The 15,405-nt window shown below is 38.4% G+C and overlaps 1 protein-coding gene across 1 annotated transcript in view; it reads right to left on the reverse strand.

The window, feature by feature from the left end:
• Positions 1-15,405, reverse strand: part of DSCAM (DS cell adhesion molecule) — a 374,272-nt gene that overhangs the window by 158,625 nt on the left and 200,242 nt on the right. Inside the window, exons 4-8 of the mRNA XM_026053029.1 lie at positions 14,086-14,232; positions 10,020-10,298; positions 7,187-7,462; positions 4,318-4,614; positions 3,213-3,488 (exon numbers count right to left, since the gene is read on the reverse strand). Of these exons, the coding sequence (XP_025908814.1) occupies positions 3,213-3,488; positions 4,318-4,614; positions 7,187-7,462; positions 10,020-10,298; positions 14,086-14,232 (1,275 nt within the window). The remainder of the gene's footprint in view (positions 1-3,212; positions 3,489-4,317; positions 4,615-7,186; positions 7,463-10,019; positions 10,299-14,085; positions 14,233-15,405) is intronic.

Consider the following 15,405-nt stretch of genomic DNA (forward strand, 5'->3'; position numbering starts at 1 on the left):
AGTTATTGCCAAGAGACATTCAGTTCTATCTGTAATCTTACAGAGATTTCTGTAGAAAGTCATGAAGATTTTGCTTTCATCTGGATATTCATGAAGCTTAAAATACTCTACAGACTGGGCCGCCCTCCTGTATTTAATTACATGTTTGAGTGGTTGCATATCTTTATTTGGATAATACATTTGACAAGTCCTCATTCAAGGTTGAACAAGGGTGCTTTACATATTGAGGAGTCTGGAAAGAGGACAGTTAATGAGGCAGAAGACTGAAAAAGTAGAAAGACCATTTTTATGGGTAATGCAACTCTGCAGCTAATGCAACTCCGAAGGAACCAAATTCTCTATCTATCTTTGTCATAAATCTCTCAGATAATACTAATTCAAAGGCTTAAATCTATTTCCTAGGGGTTGCTAATCAGAGTGACGTGACTAATTTGTAAGATATAGCAACTTCAGATGCAACTTCATTTCAATGGCAGAATATATAAATGCTTTATTACAGCAGAGGAAAAAAAAACACAGAGTAGGTTTCTGAATAGAACAAAAAAACCATTTGTGGGTACTTTTTATTTTAGTTTTTCTGTTTCTGACTTCACATTTACTAAAAAGCTCCTGATCATCCAGGTCAGTTTTGAGAAGGAATTCATAGTTTCTGAATACACTCTGATACCACAGAGATTATAATCTCAGAAATGCTCATGAGGAAATTGATAATTATGCCTTCAGAATAGAACATGGAAACAAAATACCAAATAGCAGCTCATAAAATACCATCTATTCTGAATCACAGTTCAGATGGCTGGTTTGGGGTCATGTGGGAAGCTTGCAGCAAAACTGAGAATAAACTAGTGGAATGATTGTATGAAAAACTGAACTATAAAGAAGGAGAGTTAGGCACTAATATTAAGCTCCTTTCTGATATCATATTTCAGGATACTTTCAGCTCCAGTAAGCAAGCTTGGTCATATTTTATATTTTTCAGAATCAAACATATGTGCCTGAAAATAATCACATTCACTCTGGATTCTGTAAAAGGAAAAAAAAAAAAAAAAAAGGAAGGACAAATTTTAACAGTATTTTAAAACAACATGACACTATTGACTATCACCTTTCTACTAACTCCCAAGAAACAATCTATAGCTTGCTGGATAAAATCTCTRTGTAGTTACAGAACAGAACAAAATACAGCCATCTAGAAAAACACGATGGCCTTGCTGACCTCCAGCTAAAATAGCGTAACCACGAGAATTGTTCAGGTCTGACATACTGAGCTCCACTTTGACATTTTGGGCTTAGCATATAAGGACAGAATATGAACCTTTTTTCAAGCAGCAGCTTTTTCACTCAAGGCCAGGGTGTTCTGAAGTGACTGGTGCAGTTTCTTTGCAGTCAACACTGCACATGCCCTGGGTCACCATTGACACTGCAACTTGCACAGCGAATGGAGGGTGACATTGCATCCCGGTGCCGCAGAAGCATCTGAGACCCTGGCATTCCTCAAATGTGCCACGTGGCACCACATACTTATGGCAGTTATGCAGAGTATGTACAAACACTATCTTTATGAAATTTCTGAGTAGCCCTTTCTGAATATCCAGAATAGCCCTTTCTGAATATCCAGAAATACAGCAGCAGATTTTCAAGGCATAAGATGCTGATAAAAGCTACGGTTCATAATCAAAATTGGTAGGGATGAAAATTCTGCTTTCTGGGGGAGGAACTGACATGTTTGAAATCTATAAACTATTGGAAGGAAAAACAATATTGTGTCTGAGGTACCAGGTATCATTCAAAATGGCCAGTAATGTTTTGGCATAAATGCCTAAGCTTTAAGGACAGACTGCTGGGTTTTTGTCTGGTTACATTCATTTACCAAGTTACTTGAAGAATGGTTTCTTCAAGCATTCCCCAACAGTTTTACCACAGTACACGGTCACTGCAGTAGCAACTCAATTACTAATTTGTCATTCACCATCTAAATTCTGTCAAGAAATCTGCAATATTATTGTGAATATCATCAAACAAGGTACCACATACATAAAAAGACCCAGAAAAGAAATCACAATGAAATTAGATTTTTACTTCACATCTCATGAACAGTACCACTTTTGGTCTCAGGAGGATGAGACGTTATGTCTTTCAGAGTCCCAATTGTTAGTGGCTTAAAGCTAATCCCCTAACCTCTTGAAATAATAAGCAATTACTTCACTCTGGAGTGAAAGTAAGAAGGGACTAAGCAAACAGAACGGAAAGAAGACAGAAGATTAAATGTGTGTAACAAAGTCATTTTACTCAGTATTTTCTCTATTTTATCTAAGAACAGACACAGAAATTAACTCTCTTTCCTTACTCCTTCCCTCTATGAAAAAGCTCAGGAAAAGTCTGTAAGGACATCAGGAAAGATGACATTTTATTTCAGTTCTTTCTAGAGGCTCACATGAATTGCATTGGTTAGTCACTCTGTTACTCAAAGTTAGATGCTACTGCAATCAGGTTTTCTATCCTTTGTGATCATGTGAATGGGTCTGAATATTAGCAATACAATGCTAGAAAATTCCTATCCTTGTCTATTGGTGAAGTCTTTCAAGTCCATCTGAACATCCTTCTTTGGTATTCTGCGCAACAATTTTAAACATACTGTTAAAATTTCAAGTTACTTTTATTTATAATTCATTTTAGTGCTACCTTTTTAAAGCACTAGGAACATTCAGAAAAGAATACTTACAAATAATAAAGTAACGCTAATGCATTTAGCTGCTCTCTCTGTCTATTGACAGAAAGACATGCTTTAAACTTATCATTTTATTTGTTAAAAGCTGGGAAATCACTGGCTAATGAAATTGCAGATTTAGTCATGGAGCAGAGATACAATCAGCAGTGAAACTTACGTGACAAAACATTCATCTGCTGAGTGAATGAGCATAGTAAAAATAGGGCTCTGGGGTCAGCTTGTAAAGAGCTTGTTTTTTGCAATGCTTCCTTTTAGAAATGAATGCTTTGCTAATTGAATGAAGTACAAGTCACGAAGGAACACACGGTGTGATTGCTACATATACTATCATTAAAATAAACAGAAATGTGCATTAGTGCTCTTAAGGTTCACTCACAGTCTGCCAATGCAAGTCCCAATACATGCCAATGCATGCGGGTAATTCTGCATTCCTGCAAGCCACAYGACCATTAGCTGGGCTTTAGTTTTCCTTTGGTTCTCCTACCTTTTACTGTCACGTGAACGCTTTGGCTGGTAGACAGCTGGGGTTGAACTAGGACGTTGCAGGTGTACTCGCCCTCATCCACCTCCTTCTGCACGTCCGAAAGCTTCAGTGTCCCATTGTTCTCAAATGCTACTTGGCGATGGTTAAAAGGTAGCAAGTTTGAGTTCTTGTACCACTTGATGGAATAATATGGGTAGCCGATTACACGGCAATGGATGTAGGTGTCTCGGCCGGCTATTGCTGTGATGTTTTTCATGGGCCGAATGCTTGCTGGCCCTGTGAAGGTAAACAGACACTCTTGAAAACAATTTAAAAGCACATTTGCCTGAGGAAATATTCATATATATTCTCAGAACATACAAATGTTAGCAACATTCAGAGACGCAGCCTGCATGACACTTCTCCTTAGTACCTGACAGTTTTTGCTTTTAAGAACTAGTTATGCAGTCTCCATAATCTTTATATGCTCTAGTTTTTCCTCACCCTGCAGCATACATACTAATTAGGTGGGGGTATGTATTTGTGTTATTGAACACTTGCCTGATAAAATCTTTGCTGTATTACAAATTAAAGGCTGAGGATGATTTAATTAATGTGAAATAGTAAAWCTGATACTAAGCTAGAATCCTGTTACACATGAGAACACTGACAAAATTAGCATTTATTTTGACATATATAAAATATAATACGATGAGGATGGATATTATGCCATGTATAGCTAGAAATGCAAGCTAAAGTAGCATATACATGAATAATTACAATGAATGTTGAACAAGTAAAGGAGGAAAGGAAAAGAAAATTAAAAACAGACAAACATGCACAGTAGGACTAAAGTAAGGAAACAGTGAAGTAAGAGAGTTACGTATAGGAAAAAAGAATGTAGAACACAAGCCAGAGGGTATCTTCAGCATTTAACCACATCACACGTTTTTTAGATGGGGCAGAAGAGGCAGGATGAGAAGAGAGAGAGAGRGGAGAAGAAAAGGAGAGGAAAAACAGCAAGTTGGTTTTGGCATTCCACGACTCAGTTCAACACATGCAACAATCTGCTTCTCCACTACAATGAATTATGTGTGTTTTTTTGAGGAGCTGATTTGACAAGCACCTCTTACGTTTATTCGAGCCTGGTATGGGACGACTCCTGCAGAGTTGTTGGCAGTACAGCGATAAACTCCACCGTCTCGGACCTGAGTGTTGGAGATATTCAGGTAACTGACCACGTTCCCTTCAGAGGTGATAATCTGGCTGATACGATGACTGCCGTCCTTTACTATGGGATCTTCATCCAGCGTCCAAGTGATCGTAGGCAGAGGAGTCCCCTTCACATTGCACATAAGGGAGACTGGCTCTCCTGGGCTCACTACTTTCTCACTGAAAGCAGAGATGATTTTGGGAGTTCCATCTGCCAAGGAAAGAAAAGCAAGAGAACAGTATATATATATGTGCTGTACAGCTCTTCCGTCTGTCTTTGCTTGTCACAGGCAGCAGATGCAAACAACTATGCTCAAGGTGAGGGAGGGAAATAAATTTTCCTGCTAGACTGCTTAAGTGATGCTTTCCCTTCTGTAGGTTGCTTTTTCATCTTCTAAGAAACCTGCTACTAATCCAGGCTGAAGAAAGAGCCCTTGAATGAATGGACCTTGGCTCTGCAATGTTAATTCCTGGGTTTTTGTAGGACACAGAATATACACAATCCATCACTGAAGACATATGGTGCAACCTTACCACATTCAGAATTTTATTTCTAATTTATTTCTGGTACATTTTAGCTTGTTGGAAAGTTAGGGATGAGTTCTGTTGGCAGGAGCCAGGCATAACTTGCCTAGGCTAATTTCACACAGCTGTGTCAATTCAGTCTCACCCTGACCCATATTACCCCTTTCAGAAAAGTATTAAATTGAGCTTTTTTTTTCCCCTGAATATAGAACTGCCAGTAATGGTGGTGATGCCAATTTCCTTCTGTGGTCATTTTGTACTGTAGATAAATATCCCTCTGGGATGGGAGCATTCAAACACTTTCTATTGTGATCCTTGTCACAATTTGCTGAGCCTTCATCGAGCAAGCGAATAAAGAGAATGCATGGAGACACAAACTTTGAGATTTTCAGCAGGGAGCAGAACTAAGTAATTACCTATTCAGAGAGTTCATAGGGGTAATGTGTAGGAATGCTGACACTCAGCTATTAGTAAGAAAATTCTTTCTGAGATCACGCAATGGCCGCTTATTCTTCTTTGAAAATTATACTTTCAAAGCTGTATCTAGAATGATTTTCAATCTAATTGGGGGTAAAAGTGCAATAGGCCATACATCAAGAGCAGCATGCAAAACAGAGAAAGCAATCTAGCCAGAATTTTGGAAAACAATGCTTCTGTCTGGTTTTAAAGAACCAAGTGGCAAGTGAGATAACTTTAGTGCTCCTACAATAAGAAACAGATGTGCCTATAAGAAACATAAGAAAAATGCTCCATGTGACATGGAGAAGGGCTACAGATGTCTGAAAACTCTTCTCACCTTGTGGATAGAGCCCTTTAAGGACAAATTCTTTAAATTTCATGTAGGACAGAGGAAGTTAGGACATAGCTCTGTGCTATGAACTATCTGTTCAAGGACACTATGTATTCTGTATGGGCACTCATCTGTAAGTACTCACATCTTAGGGAGGCTTCAGCCACCATGGTCTCTCTGCAAGTCACATTTTTTACATTGCAGTTTCAGGAAGCATCACCCAGGAGACCAAAGAAAATGGCACAATTGTATGCAAGTGTCCCCCCACCCGCCTCAAATGGGCTGAATCATAGCAGAGTTAAAACACTGGGCTGTAAAGTTTCCTCTCCTGTTACACAATCAAAAATACAGGACAATGCCATTCCCAGAATGCTAAAAGCCCCAAGCATCCCAAGAGGAGCATTTGATTTGACTTCATAATTTTCTCCTCTTTTCCAATCTCCCCATCATTTCTGTCCCACTTGCTTTGTGACATAGTTCTAAAATATTTATTTATTTATTTTCACCTTTGAATTCCCTATATTTCCTGTATATTAAGTGTTGTCATCTGTCAGAAAACAAAACAACAACAAAATGGGGCTTTAAAAGGGGCTTTTTTTTAAAATCCTGAAAAGAAACTGCCATGACACCTATCTATATCTAGGTCCTATATATATGTAGGTCCTGTATCTGTGGGTGTGCACAGTATCTCTGCCACCCCACCTTTCCTTTTTTTCTTAATTCATGCGACRGGCTTTTTGGGGAGGTGAAAACAGACATTATTTTCCCAGCGAGATCTGGGTGTTTTTGAAATCTTTCCTGCTGTGGCTCTCTGATAACCTGCTCTCTCTCGACATGATGATAGATTATCAATATGCTCTTTAGGCTTTCTTAGTCACAGGAGATGGTTGCCGAGGTAACTAGGTCCAGGCAGGTAATCTCCTCTTTTTCTATAAAGACTCTAAAAATAGTGTCCATGCCACAACCACACTACAGCCTCATTAGTGAACTGGCTCTGTACGAATTGATTATTTTCCTCACTTGATTAGTATGTGGAACAGTGTGCCAGTTACCTAACGTGGTCTCCAGGCCTTCAGTCAATATATCCAACCAGAAAAGCCATGCCATGAAGGAGATATTTGGAGCTGAACAGAGACCTCTTCTCTCTTGTACTACTCAGAAAGCTGCTGTAAAAAATCAGCATTCAATCCTCCCACCACCCCCTCCCCAAAAAAAAGAAAAAGAAAGAATCAAAGGACTGTTCAGGAGGGTTATTTTTTTCAAATAATTTTATTCCTCTTTTTCTTAGCTTTTCTTCAGTATAGGAGGCACAATGAACCCATYTGAAACCTTATGGGTACCCTCTTTATTTTTATTAAAGGCCTTCTATGCTTCATTTAGAACAGTGACATCAAAGACAACACATAGATTCTGGAACTATCGTACTGCTTTATAACAACTAGAATTACCAAAGCAGGTGGTGACTGACCTTCTAGTATCACCTGAACATAGTCTTGGGCAGACATCTTGTCTTTGCGCACAAAGCATTGGTAAGCACCACCGTCACTCTTGGCCATGCCATCCATAATCAGGGTCTCCCGGTTAATTCCAGTGATCCGAACATTGTTACCAGGATTGATRATTTCACCATTACGGTACCAGGAGAGCTCCTGGTCCTCTGTTCCTGTCACACTGCAGGACAAGGACACTTGACTACCAACACTGCTTTTTACTTTCCGTGGACTGATTGTGGCTTTCAGTGGTTCTGAAGATTTAAAACAAAAAAAAAGAAAGAAGGAAAGAGAAAATGAAGTAGAGAATGTTAGGTATAGATATACATTTATGTGTGAGTAAAAAAAAAAATTCTCAACTATGGAAAATAAGAAAACACGCACACACACAAAATCCCAAAACAGATGACTGATTTATCAACATTTTCCCCATAGCGTTCAGGATACAATGCTTAGACTATAGGAATAACCCTTTTATCACATGATATAATCCTCTAAATTATACCTAAACAAATAGCAGAAGGCCTACAGAATAAAATGCCTGACATGCCATAAATGATACATATGTTTTTGGAAGATGGGACATTGCTTTAGATTAGATTAGTCTGGATCTTGGAAGTGCATTAGATGCATTCCTGAAGCTCATCTTTTCTTTCAGTTTCATCCGAAAGGAAATTAGTTCACATGTTCCAAAACTGCTCTTTAATGTGAAAATGTGAAGTGAATGCCTATTGTCCAGAGATGTGTACAGAATGTAAGATCCATCCTAAAATGTTAAAATAGATGAACTCATGGACATTAGTGGGATCTGTCTTCCTGTAACAGTTTCCTTGTGTGGGCTCACTRAATTTTTTGCCCCAACATAAGAGCATTTCCAGTCGACAGTACTTTCAGGCAACCTTCAAGAAACAGGATATAGCTTCATAATAAAAAACATAAAAATTTAATTAAAAAAAATAAAAAGAATGTACAATGTGGAAAAATAGTTATAAAGATAAATGTAAGAAAACAGGTTTTATCCTGACACCTAATAGTTACTGACATTACTGAATGCAGACCTTCACACTTGTTCTTGTATATTTTGGTTTGGCTTCATTATAAAGATAATTGATTACTTTGAAGGGTACATTCAGAATGGATTCTGATGTGAGTTACTTATTGCCTTTACCAATAAGAATGAAAGGCATAATACTTATATATATATATGTATGTCTATATATATATATATAGTGTGTGTGTATATATGTGTATATATGTGTATATATGTATGTGTATATGTATATATATGTGTCTATATATATGTGTGTGTATATATATATATACACATATATATAGACACATATATATATATATTTAAACCAACATTGATACCATTCCTGGTCCTAAATACATTGCAATCTACCCTATTAATTTCTTAAAATAACTTACGTACAAACATATATGTACACCCATATGCATAAAAAGCTTCCTAAACTGAGACATYCTCTGTATGGAATATTTTATAGTACAATTGCTGGAGTTTTTACCCCTTTTCCACTGCATGTTGCCAGAAATGTCCCCACAGGCGAGAGAGGCCTGGGGATGAACATGGGTCAGTGACTCCAGTCATTGCCGATCACAGATATCTTCTGTGATATTTTAAAGATATTTTTACATTATTTATATTATATATTTACATTATTTTCAGATACTTTAAAATATATTTCCTTCAAAATGTTCCAGAGTAATATTAAAGTATGCTCAAATGCATACTCAARTCACTGAATGTATCCAAGTTTCCTATAGTGAAGACCAAAAAGGTTCAAAACTTGCAACGACCCATTAAACAAAAAAGGCCTACCTAAGGGTACCAAAAGTATCTTAGAGCCAAGATGATTCAAGAAAGTGGACCACAGCTTCCACTACAAAGGACATTAAAAGTCTTTGCCACTGTTGCTTCCAGCCAATCTGATTCAGGAGAAATGTGCTGGTCAGTTGAGCACTATGTCTGTAAGTAAAACATACCACCAGGCCCTGGGAATAATTTTGTTATCGCCATAATTATCATTACACCTTCTGTCTGCAAGTGCTGACTTTGTATCATATATGGTATATTGAATTAAACTTGTTTTTGTAAATATACTAGAAAAACAAAGCTCCTTTCCATTATACTTCAAAAACTATTGACCCATGATCTCTGTTTTATTTTGCCCAGATCTGTTGAGTGTAATTATTGGCAAAGAATTTTTTATGGCCTGAACTGTTCAGGGACATCTCCCTTTTGCAGTGCATTAAAGYAGTATACTAAGTATTATTTCTATTACAAGATTTTWTTTTTTTTTTTTAACAAAAGAAGAATAACACTCTTCCAGTGCAGAGCTTCTCAGTAATAATTACCAGTGCTAGCATTTGTGAAACATTCAGAATATTCACACATGAATCCTCAGCTTAGCAGAGGTATAAGTATTCAATATTGCTGAACAGCATGAGTCATAGCAACAAGAGTTTGGCAGCTTTATTCATGAGAACATTTGCAATTTCTTTTTAAGCACCCAGTACAAGCTTCTAAATTACATATTCTCTATGTGATAAATTATATAGCCACATTATAAATTGCATCTGTTTGCACGTCTGATCACTCAGTTGTCCAACTAACACATCTCTGCAGTGTCTACTTTCTGATGTTGAACAACTTTGAAAAGTTTAAGCATTGCTAATATTCAAGTAACAAAAGAGAAGTTACAGAAAGCATGACTTTTCTTTTTTTTTCCCCCAGGTGCAAACTGGTGTGCAAGAAGTGAACCAAGAAATTAACTTAGTAGAAGCACTTACGTTTTACATATAGTCGCCCTATCATCTCAGCAGTGCCGTAGTTGTTCCACACCTCGCAGACATAGTTGCCAGTGTCCGAGGGACGCGTGTTCTCTATCAGCAGACCTGTAACCGTCTGCCGAAACCTGCTGTCAGGCTCCCAGGGAACATTGTCCTTCAGCCAACGATACTTTGGTGCGGGGTGCCCTGATGCTTTGCAAGGCAGCTCCACTCGCTGTCCTGCCATGGCTTTACGATGGTCAAATCCATCTAGAATAGATGGAGCTGAATTCGCTGGATCTGAAAGAGCAAACACAGGGTTTCAATAGGAGCATTAAAATTGTTTCATTCACYGAGCAATATGCCAATACTTATTCTCCTCTATTATTTGACCTCCTCCCCAGTGCTTTATGTGCTACTGTTGGCTACTGTGCCCCAACCATTAGTCTGTAATATCTCAGTAGCAGTGGCTGAGATCCAGCAGCATGAACTAGCAAAATATCTCATGACCATTTGGAAACTTTCCCACTGGATTTTTTCCAGGTGGCAACCATTTCTTTGATCATCTTTCATGTCTCCCATCAGAGGGACAGTGAGCTGGCAACAYGTTGCCTTAACAATTGCTACTTCTGTCCCTGCACTGCTCAACTAGAATGAAGCAAACACATTCTCCATGTTTCTCATGGGTGAGAAGATTTCGAATTTATTCAAAAGGAGTGATTTATTCCCAGAAAAGACATGGATAAAGCCATGGGAATCTCCCTTTGTAGACTACCCAACAGACAGGCCTTTTGAGGTGGCAAGAGCAATTTACAACTTAATACTGCAACTTTCTATGCTCAACTTACTGAGAAAAGCAGTTCTCAACTAAATACACTTATGTAGTTGTTGGGATGTATTTATGTGTCTCAGAAAAACCTGGCAGAGTGCCTCCTGAGAGGTGCATGTACCTAGTAAACTACTTGTGAAGCTGGGTCTTTTAACTTGAAAATGCTTGGGGAAAGAGAGTGATGAGATCTAGTTTTGTGCAGCATGCAGCACAATGGAAGCCCATCTAGTAGGACATCTTGGAGTTACTGCAACATAAATACTAAATAATGAATCAACAAATAGCTGATAAATAAAATAGCAAAAAAACCCTTATTTAAATAGTTACTCAGCATATTTTTTAACCCACTTTGCTAAGATTCCTGTCTCACAGAGAATGTTCACACACTGATCAACCGCTTTTCTTGATGTCTAATACATTGGTTTCTTTGGGGATATGTTGACACAGTAGTTGACTAGATGTAGGTGTGATTGGAACTACTTTGACATTAGCAAGTGAATTTTAAACTAGTTAGTTAAGTATGCTTACAAGGCATGTCTCTGCCATTAACTGGAATGAGCAGTCAATGAAAATGAGCAGTCAATGCTAAATTCAAGTGACACATGTCCAGTAACTTTTGTGTCAATACGTAAATAAATTTCTACATGTCAAATTGGAAGATGTCCACATTATTTTTTTTGCTCTGTAGATGCCTGCAAATGTAATTCATTGAAGGCAACAACACATTCTTTTTAAAGAACATTTCTCTCATTAGAAACATATCAACCAATAACTATACAAGATTTTGCATGAATTGATAAACAGTAATGAATATTCAAGACTAAACACTTCATCCTCAGCTAGGCAGAGAATATTTAAGGATATAAAAGGCAAGCAAAAAAAGCATATGAAGTGTATGTAGACACAGAGACATATATGGACTCTGACATAGGCTATGTTTGTGGACTTCTCRCTTCTTAGAAGACTCACTACTTTTAAATATAGGAAGATTCACCAAAGGAAAAGAAAACATGTAAGAGAAATATTTAGAGACCAACTCTCTCCATAACTACAATACCTTGATCTGTGGAGGAAAAATAAAAAAGAAAAGTCCAGACAGGGCACATAGAATCATAGAATCACAGAATGCTTGAGGGTGGAAGGGAACTCTAGAGATCATCTAGTCCAACCCTCTGTTGCAGCAGGGACACCCAGAGCACAGGGCGGCATCCAGGTGGGTTTGGAAGATCTCCAGAGAAGGAAACTCCACAACCTCTCTGGGCAGCCAGTGCCAGGGCTCTGTCACCCTCACTGTCAAGAAGTGTTTTCTTAAATTCCTGTGGAACTTTTGGTGCCTCAGCTTGTGGCCCTTTCCTCTAGTCCTATCGCTGGCCAAATTTTTAGGTATTTTTAGGTAGTCTAGAAAGGACACATGAATTACAGAAGGGACTAAGCTTTTAGTTTTCTTCCGTTTTCAGTGAAATAACTAGAAAATTTCTTGTGGTAACCAAGATACAAGTTCAATTTTATTTATAATATCACTGGCTCTGCCCTAGCATGATTTCATACTGAAAGAGACCATAAAATTGAGCCAGCTAGAAGGATAAGAGCCTGCCTTTCCTTGTAATACCAAAGCAGGCAAATTGTTGTGCAGGAATAATATTTCTTCATCTGGCTGGAAAAAAGCTAAGACAAGACTTTTACCCACAGGGCTCACATATCAAAGGAAGAAGCTCCTGAATCTGGCTGGTAAGTAATTCTAACCTGAACAATCACACTATTTTCAGCATTAGTATATTTAAGAACTGATTTGTGTGTTCAGAAGGCTTCAAAATCCTTCAGCAATACTCATACTGGGCAAGAAATATGTTGCTAATGTAAACCTTTCTGTCCACTTCTCTGTCTCTTATGGCTCTCAAAGTGAGGATGGGGAACTGAGACCTAATCACTAGATTTTTCAGATAAAAAGACTGAAAGACAATTGGATAAGGTCAAGAGGAGGATGATACCTACAGCTGTTAGTTTGCAATGGTCACCATACTCTGATGAACCTTTAGAAGTAAGGTTATGTGGTAACTCCGTAAAAGGGGGAAAAAAAGTATGAAGGCTTTCAGTGGGTAGCTGAACATGTCTTCTATAATGTAAGGACACAGTGCAAGAAAGCAGAAAGTCTGGGATATGCTGCCTGCCGATTCTACTGATTAGGGAACAAATCATAAATGTGCACACATTGAAACCTAGGGTCCAGCAAATGTGAGGGGGAAGGAGAACTGGGGAAGAGCTAATTTTACACAGGTGTGTTCAAGAGCAAGCTCAAAACCTGGGCCTAGGGTCTGCTCCTCCTTCTCACCTCCTTTCCGCAACTACCACCTCCTTTCCCTGGGACAAAATGGTGAGAAGAGAGAATTGGAGAAATACAGTACTGTATTATAATCATGAGATGATTTGCATACAGAAAAAAAAGGGAAAATGTCCCACCTAGTTTCTGCTTTACAGTTTTCACACATGCTGTACAACGCCATTTGCCCCAGGACTAGTAGATCTGCCCATGGGCAGGAGCCTGATAACTCTGTTGTCTACCTGCACCCTTAGCAGCTTCAGCCAGATCACATACCTTTTTCTATCATCTGGAGTGCGTTCTTGTAAGCAGGAGAAAACACTCTTTACCCCGGGGAAGGCGCATGGTGAGTGAAGAGGAAGACTAAAATGCATCTCAGCTAACTTGAGACTTTTGCAGTGGAAGCACCTAAAGCTGAGCAAAATGCCATGGGCTTCTGCCATAGTTAACGGAGAGCAAGAGGCACCATGGGGCACTTCATCTCATCCCAAAGCAGGCAGCTGAAATAGGTCACAAAAACTACCCCTAAAACTGTCTGTTCCTCTCCATTGATTATACAGAAGCTAAGGTGCCTGGACATTTTCTTTGTGAATGTCTACTTTTAATGAGATGAATTCTAGCCAAAGTCCTTTTATAAAGCACTCTGTACTTCATAAAATCACTGGAATAAATGCCAAAGCCAAGCCAAGCACCCTGCAGGTTCTCTGGAAATATCTAATAGGAGGAGAAAAATGGGGGATTAAAAAAAAAAGGCAATTTAAGCTGGGGACATTTTAGTTTGCAGTAGCAGCAGTTAAGCTCACAGCCGACCTCTTCTACCATTCATTTGCCAGAGGAGTCGATCATTAGTGCCTATGGACATAAGAACCTGCCCCATCAGTTCTGCACACCAAAGACAGGCACACACAGTACTTAGTTCAACACGAAATATAAGGAAGCACCTGATACAAAAAGTCTTGCACTGTTGCTTTGTCGCGTTTCTCCAGTGTATCTGTGCCTTGTGATACATCGGTAGTTGTACAGTCCATCCTCGTTCTGTACATCTAAAATATACAAGGCTCCCGTGGATGTGATGAGAAATCTAGGTCCTGAAAGACACAAGAAAATGTGGTGTTTTAAATACCTGCAGGTTTTTACTGTATCCTGAAGGTTTTATTGCCAGAGTTTAGAGGCTGCCGGTTATGCACAGAAATTTGTGTGTAAGAAAGATAAGCATCTATTCAGAAAATGTGTTCAGTGAAGGAAAGGAGGATTCCATGGTCGACATTACAATCACAGATATGCAAGAGGTACTGAAATAAAACACATGATTATTTTGTAATGCAGAATTTAATCCAGTTTAATTCAACATTAGAGTGTGATATGACACTTAACCTGCAGTTACACACACGTATTAGAAACCCTGTTTAGGATGACATGTATATATAAAAGAGCATTAGCCAAAATGGCATTCATCGCCCAGGTACAAGAAGAAAATACAGCAAAAAGGATMAAATAAAAAGGACTAAAGACATCAGTGAAGATGAAAGAAACTCATAAAAGTTGGAAATTTTTGCCCAAGGATATGGGTCCAATTTGCCAAAGAATATTAGAGATAAAAACCACAGACTTGCTCTGTATGCTGTTTCAGGTGTGATTGCAAAAGAGAAAATAAAGACAGAAAAAACAGTGCTGCTGGACCTATTTGAGCTAGCTGTAGAGACCATGAGTGTCAGAAACAATCTCACCTCTCCCTGTCCATGTTTCCTGTGCATTAATGTACCACAATCCTCAGCAGAAAGGGCTGGGCTCTTTGGAGCTCAGTACTAATACATTTAGCATGCTATGGACATTTGCAGTCTGCAGCTAGAGAAGCACAGCGTAAGCAGGTACACTGGCTCTATGTCTAAATGAAGGCATAAATAAAGTTTCAGTTTTAAGCCTTTTTTTTTCCCTTTTTTCCACAATCAGAAATTCACTTCAGGAAGAACATGCATATCTTTCTGTGTGTATTATAAAATAACATCTGACTACCAAATTAAGGAAAAGAATACACAAAAAATGAAAGCCATTAAGAACTAATATCCAGTAACAAGAAATAAGAAATATTTCATCTTCAGAGCTAGGTCTGAGCAATGCCTTTCTAATCTTTCTAATTAACAGTAGTCAAGGTGCTTGCTCTTGAACGTATCAATATGCAATTCAGCAGAGAAAAGGCCAAAAGGAAATGGTTTCACTTGCAGAGGGCGATCTCCTTTAAACCTTAGTCTAAAATAATGGGA

This window comes from Nothoprocta perdicaria, unplaced genomic scaffold, assembly GCF_003342845.1.
Source record: "Nothoprocta perdicaria isolate Ctin4 unplaced genomic scaffold, notPer1 scaffold_96, whole genome shotgun sequence".
Lineage (NCBI taxonomy): Eukaryota > Metazoa > Chordata > Aves > Tinamiformes > Tinamidae > Nothoprocta > Nothoprocta perdicaria.